This window comes from Sarcophilus harrisii, chromosome 3, assembly GCF_902635505.1.
Source record: "Sarcophilus harrisii chromosome 3, mSarHar1.11, whole genome shotgun sequence".
In the NCBI taxonomy this organism is placed as follows: Eukaryota; Metazoa; Chordata; class Mammalia; order Dasyuromorphia; family Dasyuridae; genus Sarcophilus; species Sarcophilus harrisii.
In genome coordinates this window covers 524,746,053-524,759,567 of record NC_045428.1, presented here as the reverse complement: position 1 = coordinate 524,759,567, position 13,515 = coordinate 524,746,053, and the positions used below count along the sequence as shown (strand labels likewise).

The following is a 13,515-nucleotide window of genomic DNA, read 5'->3' as shown; positions in this document are numbered from 1 at the left end:
GGAGGAGCATCATATAGGAGACTCAGCAGGAGGGCCAGTCACTAAGTCACAGAGTACTTAGAGGGTAATGGGGTGTAAGAAGCCTGGAAAGGGAAGTTTTATGAAGGGCTTTGGCTATCAAATAAGCCAGAAAAAGCCCGTTATTTTGGATGGATTCCACCTCAGAGACTCTGTAGGAAGACGTGGGCAAAAGTCACCCACACTGAGAAGGAATGGGCAAGTTGCAATATGCATTACTGGAAGAAGTCTTCAGAGCACTGAGACTGCAGATTCATCAAAGTAACAAAAAATATTGAAAATTTACACTGAGTATAAAAGAGCACATAAGTTTCGGTGAATCTTAATGTTTTAAAAATCAGAAAAAAACTTTTGGAATCAATCATTTAATCCAATTCTAATCTAAAGCAAGAGAGCCTTTCTATGATCCTTCAAAATGTGTAGCCCACACAAATATTATTTCTCAGTTCACCAACCATTCCAAATTTAAAAAGAACTGTTCTGAGTATTTTTTTTAATAATTAAATAGCAATAGGTTTATGGCCATTTCTATACTAGTAGAATATCATCCATCTGCAAAAGGATTTTGCTAATGAATAGTGTGTTCTGTAAAATTCTTCTGCCCACCAAGGGCAGGCCTGGAAACAAAGAGGAATATGCACACACCTAACAGGAATTTCCTCAGATAAACAAAGGCTAAAACATTGGATTCTTATCAGCAACAAACAGCAGATGCAGGAAACCTTTTGTGGGAAACTCTGGGCACCAACTCTGAAATTAAGTCATTAACACTGAAGGTCTGCCTGGGGCAAACTAAAAATCGTGCGTTTTCTCTGAACATAGAACACATACATGGAGATTTCACACACAAAAATCCTGGAAATATAAGTACTAACAATATCAAATTACTTTATTAATAAAATACATCTTCACTTGGAAAAATATCATTATATCTAAATACTAGTAAATTCACAAGGAACACAAACATATGACTGTAAGTGACTTCTAATTTATAAACATTTAAAGTTGGAAGAACCATGGAAGAACCAAGAAACATGATGTGAGTCTATAACTATTCTTAAATGTAGTTTTTGACCTTTGAAAGGAAAGATTAAGTGACTTGCCCAGCGTCACAATCAGAATTATCAAAGAATATGAATTGCAAGTACAAAAGGTCCTTGCCTGCAAGCTATTCAGTCTCAGGATCAGATCTTCTAGCCCATGCCCCTTTTCATTTTCCTTTTACCATATCAATTCCAAGTTTCCCCTGAAGTTGTGAACTGGGTGTTAAAAGTACACACAGCTATAAAAAGTGAGGTGTATAAAGGAATCCCTGGCACAGTAGATTCAACACACCTGGTGTTAGGGACACCTGTGTTCAAACTCTGGCCTTGTGTTACCTGTGGCACCATGGGCAAGTCCCCTAACATCATAATTATCTCAGAGAACTGCCCTATGAAGGTATGCAAGAGATCTGTTTGGAGGAGTAAAACCTGAGAAACAACAGACCCTCTGATATTCAGATACCTTCTGCTCAAACAGGGCATCATTTCTCTGGGGTTTATAGAGATTAGATTCAATGACTATGGTGTCATGTTAACTAGTAAGGTAGCACTGAGTATGGAAATAAATACTAAAGGAGTCAGATTTAACACATTAGCTGTGTATCTCTGGCCAAGTCGTTTATCCTTTTACATCCCTGATTTCTTTGGCTAAAGAAATCCTCAATTTCTTCAATTATAAATAATTAATAATAAATAAAAACAATAAAAATTATTGTGAGGATCAAATGAGAACACATTTTAAAAAGCATACTATTAACTTTATTTTGTATAAATAAAGTACTATTACTATCACTATCATTATTAAATTCGTATCAGAGCTACAGAGCTTCTCTGTGCCTGGAATGCCTTCTCCTACTTTTCTACCAGCTATAATCCTATCTGTTTTTAAGGCCCAATTCAAATGCCAATTAACCCTCCTTGGTCCTTCTTCAACTAAAATTCTTCCTTCTCATATACTCTCATAGTATCCTTTCAAAATCTACTTTGCATCGTGTGTGTGTGTGTGTGTGTGTGTGTGTGTGTGTGTGTGTATAACACGTATATAAGTCTCCTTACTAAGCAGGAATTGTGTTTTATTTACCTTCAGCTCTCCCACTAAGTTTCATAAGACTTGCTCAATAATTACATTTTATAATGAACTGACTTCTCCAACTTAAGGCACAAAAAGTTAATCAGTGGAATCAGCATGAATAAAATAAAATTGTTATCTTCTATATTTTATTCACTATTAGAAATTTCCTTCAAGAGCACCATGAAAAACTTCAAAAAGATCCTGGAGAGTCCAGCTGCAGAAACCAAGTAGCAATGTTATCTACAAGTAAAATAAATTTCTTCTAGCTGGCAGATTCTTTTAAAACAAAGTAAGACAGCATGTGCTGTCATTTTCATTCATATATGATATAAAAAACGTAGGCAGTCAGATGGCAACATGGACAGATTGAGCACAGGCCTTAGAGTCAGGGAGACCTAATTTCAAATCTAGCCTCAGATGTTTATTAGTCATGTGTCCCTAAGAAAAGCATTTAATTGCATTATGTTTCAGTCTGCTCATATAAAAATGTAAAATGGGGAAATAGCACTCACCCTACAAGATTATTGTAGTGATTAAAGTTAACATGGATCAAGTGCTTTGCAAATCTTAAAGCACTATAAAAATGCTATTATTACTTGTACTATTATTGCTATTGAGCATATTCATAACTAAGGTAGAGCAGGTGAGCATGGCATATGCCAAAATGAATAATAAGAAAGAGATGAACTCAACGGTATAGAAGTACTCCAAGACAATAAAAGGATAAGAAGAATTCTAGTTTTGGCAAATTCCCTAGCAGAGGATTTATAGAACATGGCAATAGTCACATAGAAGGAGGAGCAGATGTGCTATGGAAAAACCATTACAAGATGCACAAAAGTGATGATTAAGTGGTAGGCTTCAAAAAAGTCAAAAGTATAAAATTTGCTTACAGATAAATAAAGTATACAGATCAAATCTTAGTAAACAAAAAATACTAGATTTCCAACAACACAACAAAGTTACCAAAAACCAAGATAATTTTGGATGTTACTAGTAAGTCAGTCATTACAATACAGAGTATGTATAAAACAAAGTACCAATAATCTCTTTCCTTAGACTTAACCACAAATTAAACAACGAAATTTTGCTATATGTGAAGTAACCACTAACCACCATCAAAGTTTAGAATTATGGGGCATATGCTAAACAATTTTTTGTGACTTTTCATTACGTTAGACTGACATTTTAATGATGTATGCTTTTAGAAGTATCAGCTGAAAATGGAATTAATGTGTTTAGAAAGATTTCTTTTAACTGAATCATATGGGAATCAAAGATCATTTAGATATATCATAGAAAACTACAAGTAATCTTACCTATATCAACTACTATATAATTTAATTCAAGTTTTGTTTTATTAGATAAGATTCCTTTTAAATTTTTGTTTACATGTTTTCTTCCTTATGATCACTCTCTATTCAAACATCTCTTGTTTGAATCACCAATTCCCCAATTATCAACAACCCAAACTTGTGAAAAGTGATGTCAGGGTTAATACTCATGAAATGGAATTTTCCCTCTAAATTAAGTCAACTGACCTGAAAAAAGAATTAATATTTGGGACCCTTTACTTAAAAGCACAGCTTTAACCAATTAAGCTGAAACTTCAAAAAGAGTTGATCTGTCTTTCCTTTACTTCTTTCTGAAAAAAGTATTTGACTAAATCATACCCACCTACAAGAGTTGTATTAAAAGCAGGGGTGACTTTATGCCCCTACATACATAGCAGTTTATAGGATAAAATGAGTCACAGTTGTATCTAAAAACAATAAATGCAGACAGGCTCAAAGGAAAAAGTGACCTGGAAGCAGAGCAATAATTACCTCGGAAATGTTTTTGTCAGTTTCTTTTCTCTTTTCTTCTAGTTTCCTTTCAATCCCTACAATTCCAACGGCTCTTATTCTTCCTGGCTGAAAAACAAAAACACAGATGATTCAGGAAGGAAACTTCAGACCTTTTTCACCCACCACACTGTTTTCAGTAGAGGAAAAGGGTCTACAAAGAACCAAAATAAAACCATGAATTAGCCTGTCAACAGTATACTCTTTTCATCCAACTTCCTTTCAAAACATTCCCTTATCAGATGGCTAAATAGCAGAAAATAACTAAGCATAAACAAAAGTATATATGAACCTCTATTTTTTAGGTAATTATCAAAATTTCCAACTTTCTCCCCATGTTTTTATTACTTGTGACTCTTTGCTGAGTATGGTATTATAAGCATGCTAGAATAGAAGTCAGGAAGATTTCAAAATTCATCTCCAAAATTGACTGTGTCACCATGAACAAGTCACCTACCCACTTTGTGCCAGTTTCCTCATTCATAAAATGCCTGTAATATCTATCTCACAGATTATTAAGAGGATCAAAAGAAATAACATATGTAAAGTGTTTTACAGACAGTAAAGCCAAAATTCCACAGACATATCAGTAATTATTGTTAATATTATTATTATCTGAACTGACAGTATAGCATATACAAGATTTTTAATGAAGTCTTCCCTGGGCCTCAAATCATCAGCTCTATCTTTTGTCATTGCAGTAATTACACAAGTAATTTTCAAATATGTCAACATCTCTATATAACCAATGTGATTAATTTAGACTAATTAGAAAAGTTCCCTTCCATATAGAATATTTTCTGAAATAATTTCTTTCTATGCATCAATAAAAATTATTTTAAAAATTAAGTTGTCTATTTCTATTAGCAATATATATCTGTACTTTTTATCATGAATCATTTAGAAGAAAAGAAATTATACTGTGTCAGAGTACACTGGTAATCAAAATGTCTTTGCTCCTGTTAAGTTCTGTTTATAATATGTATTATTCCTTTTATGATTATATAGAAAAGCATAAAAGTAAAAAATGTCAATGGTTTTAAAAAAAATACCTCTTGTCCACTTTTTCTCTGCATTAGTTGAGACACTGGCATATTCTCCCATCTTCTATGAGTCATTTCTTCTGATAAACGCCTATAAAACTATGTAAATATGTAAAATTGAGATCACCAATCTGTAGAGCCCTTCTATGTCATTACTTGAAATCTCTTCACTCTGATACAATAGCTAGATATTAACTTCAGTCACTCTGACTGGTGCTCTCATAAATGACTCTTTTCTGAGGGCACCAGCAGAAAGACAAAACTAGTTGCTTATACTACTCTCAACAAAAATGTCCTAAATTATAGAGATTGTTTAAAAATAACATTTCATTTGCCTAGCATGTAATTTGTATCAAAGTAAATACTTTAGAGACTGCTAAAATAATGTCAGAAATAATGTATAACCATTTTTCAAAAAGGGAACTTTAAAATAATGTATCTAGTTAAAATGTAAAGGCAAAAATCAGGAACCAAAAAGATGGTGATTTTCAGGTACACTAATGACTTCGGTCACTCAATATTACTTAATATCTACGGTAAACTTGGTGTCCTAGAGAGATAACAAAAGGAGGCAGAGAGAGGAAGGGACATGAAAGAGATAGCCAGAGAAATCAAACAAAAGAAAAATGACTTGTTAATGTTTTTAAAGCAACATACCAACAAGTATACTCTAATGGTATAGAAACTAAGTTCTATACTTAGCCTGGTTGGGGTTGGGGTTAATCAAGAAAATCTTTGTAGAAGTGTGTTTTGGTAGTCTTTGAAAAATAACTGCTTCTCCAGAAGCTGGGGACCATGCTCTTGAGAATCAGTCTGCAAATAAGCTCTAGGCAAGAGTGCACGCAGACAACACATGTATATATGTATTTAGTTATCTAGCCAAAGTGTGTGTCTATATCTATTTATTGTCATCATCTTCTCACCAAGGCATTATAAAGGTTTTCTACTCTTAGTCTTTTGCACTCTCTTTCCTTCCCCATGTCTCTTCAACTCAATTACTTAGCGTATAAACCAAAGGCATAATTGAAAAAAATTACCAACTTCCAGCCCTCCTTGGGCCTTCCACTCTCACCATGATCTTAAGCTGATTAATTCTATTCTGTCAGGGTTCTTGTAGCAACAAAGGACATGTGCTTCTGTCTAGAACTGGACTACCATTCACCCTGAGCTCTCTCAGCCTGGTAAAGGGACAATGGGGTAAGACACCACCAAGAGATGATTCTCTGAACACGCTCAGGCTAGAGTATGATCCACATTTCACGGTTGTATTGCTGGGTGAGTCCCACATTGGAGAGAATCGACACTTGCACCTACATGCTCAAGTCTGGCAACTCCCTTAATCACCTATTGGGTGCGAGGCACTGTGTTGTGAAGCAGAAGTACAAAGAAAGGCAAAAGACATTTCCTGTCCTCAAAGCAGTTACAATCTAATGGGGGGAAACAATATGTAAATAACTATGTACAAACTCCATACATAATAAATCAGAATCAACCAACAGAGGGAAGGCACTTAAATTAAGAGGGATCAGGAAAGGCTTCTTGAAGAAGGTAGCTAGGACTTGAAGGAATCCAGGGAAAGGAGGAGCAGAGATAAGAAGGAAATCAGGAGACAGAGTGTCTTGTTTGAGGCAAGAAGGTCAATGCCACTGGATCAAAATGAGGAGTGTGTATGTGGTTCAATCATATTTGACTTCTCCTGTCCTCATTTGGTGTTTTCTTGGCAAAGGTACCAGAGTGGTTTGCCATTTACTTCTCCAGCTCATTTCACAGGCAAGGAAACTAAGGTAAACAGGGTTAAGCAGCTTGCCCAGGATCACCCTGCTGGTAAGTGTCTGAGGCCAGATTTGAACTCAAAATTCAAATTGGAACCTGACTCCAAGTATTGCACTCTATCCACTGAACTATCTAGTTTTCTGTGGGTGTATGTGTAAGGGGTAATCAGAATGAAAAGGTTGGAAGACAGAAAGCAGTTTATAAAGAGTTTTAAACACCAAAAAGAGGATTTTATATTTGGTCCTGAAGGTAACAGGGGGTCACTGGACTTTATTGGGCAGGAGAGGTGACATGGTCAGACCTGTGGTTTAGGAATATCACTTTAATAGAAAAATGGAGAATGCACTGGAGGAGAGTGACATTCATGGTGGTACTGTAATTTGCAAAGAATAATGTGCCATAAGCAAAGCATCTAAACCTTAAAATGACATAAAAGCATTCATTGGCCATACCTGTTCTTTGCAACAATTAGTTCTTTGCAAATTACAATTGAGAGAAATGAATAATTATTATTAGTATAAAAATAATATTAAAAATCTTTAAAATAATCATGAAAGAAGAATGGCACACTATAACAGTGCTAAATTCTTATATTTAACAAGGACTTACACCAAAGATAATGACATGTGTGCTTCTAATCAAACCAACATCTACACAACCTTACCTCAATCTGGCCATGTTCTTTGAAAGAAAGTTTGATATAGGAGCTCTTGCTGCTTTGAAAAGGACCAGGGTCTTTGTTGGAAGAAGCTGGGTGAAGATGAATCACTATTTTGGCACTAAAGAAAGAATATACATTAAATATGCCAATGCCTTTGATACTTCCAATTCTATTTTGACCAATATTGAGAGTATTTCAGATCACCTCTTGTGAAAATTTAATACAAAGAAATCCCAGGAGAAAAAGTGATCTATAAATTGAATTTTAGATTAAATATATATATAGATCTATAAATTCATCTATAAACTTAGTGTCAATGAACAGATACAAATGCCATCTAAATCAAAACTTATAGAATAAAAACCAAGAGTCCAAGAATTAGGCTATGATCTACAGATTAAATATGACGTTTTTAGAAAACAAATTCAAAGTGAAGTTGCTATACTTTTAGGTGGTGTTTTATTCAGAGTTTTCCATTTGTAAAACTGTCCCTAGAGGTACAAAATCACCTTTAACTTCAGCCAAAGCATACTACCTTAGCTAAATGGAAACAAACTAGTTTCATTAATAGGACATTAACTTATCTGTATAAAAGCAGCTAGCTGACATATTATTAAATTACATCCAAAACTAATATTTTACATTGTCATTTGTGGGAAAACAATATTTCATAAACAGCATGATGTAGAAAGATACTTCACAGCAAAAACAACTCTGCAAATGTTATTGCTACTTGTTATTTAAAAAACAAAACCATCAAAAAAAAAAAAGGTTCATAATGATCAGGAGAGTGATCCACACTTCTAAGTTACAGCCCTCATAATTCCTTTATCCTTCAAAAAGTCCTACTCCAGGAATGCTCCACTGAGACATGCAAAGAACCTGGGGCTCTCAAAGGTTAGATCAACATAGAACAAGCTCTAGCAGGTCCTTCCTACAGGCAAGCTAAGAAAATGTCAAGAGTAAGCCTCTCAAAAGACTTTATGTCTGTGCTAGCTCCCAACTTAATAAAGCAAGAACCATATTACCAAAAGGTAATGAATTTTTTGAGCCAGGGAAATCCATGAAATCATCTCCTAAGGCATGGAGGGACCATGATAATACCCGATGAAAAAAATCAAAGATCTTTTGATATATTAATTATAATTCTTGCTTGAAAAAGTAATGGACTAAAATGGGCCCAACTGTGTAACTGCTTCTCTACTGGATCAGATCCCATCTACACAAATGCCTATAAAACTGACTGCACAATACCAGACAACTGAATTTATTGAGTAAGCATTACACCAAGCCTACTTGTAGTATCAAACATCTTAGTATTGTCAACAAAGGCAACATAAAATATTCTCTACACAATTTTTTTATCCTTGCTTTTTAAACTAATTCGTTTTCTCAATTTAAATATAAAAACAATTTTAATTTCCTTTTTTCCAAATTTTGGGTTCCAAATTCTCTTCCTCCCTTACCTATGCCTCTCATTAACAAAGCAAACAATTTGGCATAGATTATACAATTTCAATTTTTATTATTTAATTGAGGTGATAAGTAAGAATAATAAAAAGCTAAAGATCCAATGTATAGAACTGTTATACAAGTTAATCCTTCCAATAAATCAATGCAAGATTCCCATCAAGATGGCTGCCATTTGACATAAGGGAAACTACCTACCCAAATGGCCCAAACCTACTCCCACTGTCACACAAGATGGAAAGAATGATCAAGAAATTTACAGAGAGAGGCAGCTAGGTGCCGCAGTGAATAGAGCACCAGCCCTGAAGTCAGGAGGACCTGAATTCAAATTAGACCTCAGACACTTAACACTTCCTAGCTGTGTGATCCTGGGCTTAACCCCAATTGCCTCAGGGGAAATTTTTTTTTTTTTTTTTTAACACAGAACCTAAATTATAATCAGTGAGTTATTCCACCTTAGAACCACTCAGAAAGGTAACAGAAAAGTAAACTGTGAACAAAGCCAATGTCAGGACAAGGAAGCCTCCCACATCACCACAGATGGACAGAGACAGAGCCTGCATGACTCCATATTCGGAAGCAGGAACATGATTCCTTTAAGAAAGCCTTAAGAAGAGACTGTGGGCACCGCCAGGGACCAAAGCAGGGCTGTAGCACTCAAACCAATAAATCCCAGGGACCAGGGGCTCCAAGATCCCAAATATCCTGCCCTAAGACACCATAGAGAGCCCTTATTGCCTAATGCTCCACAACTCAGAGATCATGGGGGAAGCTGTGAGGGGTCGAACAAGACTTCACAATGGATCCTAGAGGAAACAGGGAAAAGTTTGGTGGGTGAGGCATAGGGAGGAATGATCTGGTCTTAGGAACCCCTTTTTTGAAGATCACTGAAGAAACTGAGTGGAGGATAGTTTAGGGTAAGGAGACAGTACGGGAAGGGAAGTGAACAAGGAAGGGGATGGCAAGAGTCCAGGCATGACATAGTGAGGGTCTGCACTCAGAGGAGGCTGTGAGAGGGGTGAAGCAGAAGTTTAAAATGACACCAAGGTGGGGAACCTGGAGTGTTAGGGTACATGTCAAGTCGTCTGACAGGTCATGAGTGGGCAAGCCTGGAGGTCAGGAGGGAGCTTATGGTTAGGTGAGTAGATCTGATAATCACCTGCAAAGAGATGATAAGGGAATCCACAGAAGACATTTGGTCATCAAGTGAAACAGAAGAGAAAAAAAGAAGAGGACCCTGGATAGAGCTGGAGAGATTCCCCTCCCCCCCCCCCCCCCCCCCCCACCGTGGTTAAGGGGATAAACCTGGAAAAAGATACAACAAGAGAGACTGAGGAGTGTTCAGATAGTCAGGAGGGGAAGCCCAAGAAAGCAGAATGCCAAGAACTGGGAGAAGAGAAGGAGGCTGACAGCATCCCAAGCTGCTTTTCCAGGAGGAAAAGCCCTGAGAAGAGGCTGCTTGATGTGACATCTAAGAGCTGGGGGTGACCACGGAGAGAAATGTCAAATGAAAGCTGAACTTGCAGACACAAAAAGGAAAGGCCAATATTAAAGGCTTTTAAAAGGAATGTAAGCATGAAAGGGAAGAGAGCCAGGAGGATGGATAGTGAGCACGCTTATAGGAAGTGAGAGTTTTTGGATGGGGGGGAAACGGAGCCTGCAGATGAGAAGGATGGGCTGAAGAAGGCAGGCTGGGATGCTCTCCCTTGGGTTCAGACAAGAAACTAGAGAGCCACTAGAGGGGGCGTAGATATCTGAGATGAGGAGCAAAGCAGAAGAGAAAGTTTAAAACACACAGGCAAGGAGAGGGGAGGAGGAGTGAAAGCTAGAGGAGGTATAAGGAGGATCTGGAGAAGCTGTGGTGAGCAGACAATTGTCTTACTGGGGAGACATAAACAGCAGCTTGCTGCAGAGAGGGCCAGCCTGTATCACACAAATTGGTCCTGGATTTGGTCAATACAGTTTCATAACTTTCTCCATCTTCATTCAGCAGGATGGGAATAGGAATGAAGGGAAGAGAGGTCATGTTGACCACAAAGAACCAATTTCAGGGTTGCAAGGCAGAGCGAAAAATAGATGATAAAAAATTATGATCTGATAAAGACATTTCAAAGTTCATGAAGATGTTAAGTGGAATGAATACTGTGCGTGATGACCAACTCTTTATTTAGCTAGGTGGATTGGATATTAAGGTCACGGGAAATGAGCAGATTGAAGAACTGAGGAGCCAGGATGTCCCTCAATTTCATGCTTTCAAAAAGAGAATCTAAACTTATTGGTTTTGGGCATATTTGGTCAACTGAAGTTATTTGAGCCAGTGATTTCACTTATAATAAGCCTAAGAAAAAGACTGAGAAGTAAACATAATCACCTATAAGGAGAAGATATTTAGGTATTTCATCTTTCCTTATATACTTATATAACTTATAATACAAAAGCTTTAAGATATTATTTCATGTCAATAAGGCAAGTACAGAAAATTAATGTATACAGGACTCTCCCTAACCAATGTCAGCAAATTTATGTAGAATCAAAATGCTATGATAATAAAATAATAATAAATGGCTATCATTTATACAGTGCTTTAACATCCTCAAAGTGCATTATCATATCTCATTTGATCCTTACTATACCCTAGAAGGCAAAAGTCTTCTCCATTTTAATTTTCATTTTTATGTAATCTCCATTTTACAGAAGAGGGATATAGAGGAGTATAAAGATGGATTCACACTCTAGTTTTTCCTGTTCCAAATCCAGCAGTCTATTCACTGGGCCAACTGGTTGCAATTCATGATATCATAAAAGGAAATTATCCACCAAGGAGAGAGCTTAATAAAAACATATTCCTATCGTTTAATGGCTCACAAATTTTTTCTCAAGTGGTATTTTATTTTTTCTCCAGCTACATGTCAAGAGAATTTCTAACATTCCTTTTTATAAGATTCTGAGTTCCAAATTTTTTTCCCTCTCCTCTTCCAAAGATAATCAGCAGTTTGATACATACATGTTCTATCACATAATATAGTTGGTCTTCATAATGTTGCTGATGCTGTGTGCAGTGTTTTCCTGGTTCTACTCATTTTGCTCAGCATCAGTTCAAATAGGTCTATTGAGGATTTTCTGGGGCCTGTCTGTTGGTCATGTCTTATTATAGATTGGTTTTCCATTACATTCATATACTCACTATTTCCTACATGCCTCAGAGTAAGATTGAGTCTCCTTAATCAATCTCAATTCATTTTTTGTGTATCATTTCCTTTCATTTCATTGGCCTTCCCTCCTTGCAAGTAGATTAAAGACCTTTCATTAAGTTAAAAAAAAAATAAAAATAAAAACATATTTTAAAAATAGGGTCATATAAAATCTTATCTTACCTTTTTCCAATACCAGCTGCTTGTTCTTCAATGAATACAATTTGGGAAAGAGGAATAGCAATGCAACAATCCTATGACATAATTAATAGAAAATAAAAGAATATGAGATTAATCTGGGTGCTTTGCTTTACAGCATTCAGTACTCATGGTCCAATAAGCATTTATATAGCAGCTACTCTGGGCTATCTTGGGAATATAAAAGGGCCCTATGGGGGGGAGGGAAAGACCAACACAAAGACAAAGCAGAAATTTGCCACAATCCATGAGGTGATGACAGGGAAAGTTAACAGAGCAATTCCTTAGATTTCAGATTCAAGATTAATTTTATCTGATTTAAAAAAAAAAAAAAAAGGCTGACCAGAACCTAAGGCCTCAACAAAAAAATGTATAAATAGAAAAATAAAGACAATAGAAAAGAAGCAAGAAAATCTGAGAATAGAAAAAAATTATTTCGGTGAAGGGATCTGGGTTCTCTTTTAGTTCTGCTACTGTGACAAGGACCACAATGCAAATAGGTAACAAAACAAGGTAGTAACAGTTAAATTAAAACAATTAAAAACAAAGTGGGGGGTAGAAATGAGTTACAGAAGTTCATTCAGAACAAGGAGAAATCAATGATTCATAAATTCTTGATTTTTAAAACTACTGTCCTTACTTTTCACTACTGCTTAAGTCCTTCTTACTAACAATACTTTGATGCTACCTGGATGTAATCTTGAAAACAAACTTTTAGAAGTTAAAATGACAAACAAAAAACAAAGAGTTAAAGACCTAGGGTGGCATAAAAAGATTTTGAAACAACGACATGCAAGGTCAAAATATAAGATAGGCCAATAATAGAACAAGGATAAGAAATCAAATGAACAGAAAGCCTCTCTATGGTCATTAAGTCATTAACTTACTAAGTCAACTCAAATTAAAAAAAAAAAAATCCCACCATACCTTGAAAAGAAATAAAAATAAATAAAATTTTAAAATTACTAAAGTTAAGTTTAACTAACAATTAACCTCTTCTCTTCTACCTCCCCCCAAGTAAGAGGGGACATCAGAAGAGAATTGGAGAGGAATAATCCACAACCTGAATAATGCACTTTTGAATGAGTCAAATGGTTTTATCAGGGAAGCTTAAGAGTTGTAAGGAGCTGCCAAAGTGGATGGGTTTTCCTCAGTCCTAGTGCACTTTGACCTATGGGCTCCCTTGACACTGCTGCCCCCCT

At 36.0% G+C, this 13,515-nt stretch overlaps 1 protein-coding gene across 2 annotated transcripts in view; it reads right to left on the bottom strand.

Moving 5' to 3' along the window:
• VPS36 (vacuolar protein sorting 36 homolog) overlaps positions 1 to 13,515 on the bottom strand; it is a 40,818-nt gene that overhangs the window by 16,900 nt on the left and 10,403 nt on the right. Inside the window, exons 3-6 of one of the 2 annotated variants that reach the window (XM_031961967.1) lie at positions 12,299 to 12,369; positions 7,458 to 7,572; positions 5,030 to 5,119; positions 3,960 to 4,046 (exon numbers count right to left, since the gene is read on the bottom strand). In XM_031961967.1, coding sequence (XP_031817827.1) covers positions 3,960 to 4,046; positions 5,030 to 5,119; positions 7,458 to 7,572; positions 12,299 to 12,369 — 363 coding nt within the window. The remainder of the gene's footprint in view (positions 1 to 3,959; positions 4,047 to 5,029; positions 5,120 to 7,457; positions 7,573 to 12,298; positions 12,370 to 13,515) is intronic. The other variant, XM_031961968.1, reaches the window with a different exon arrangement.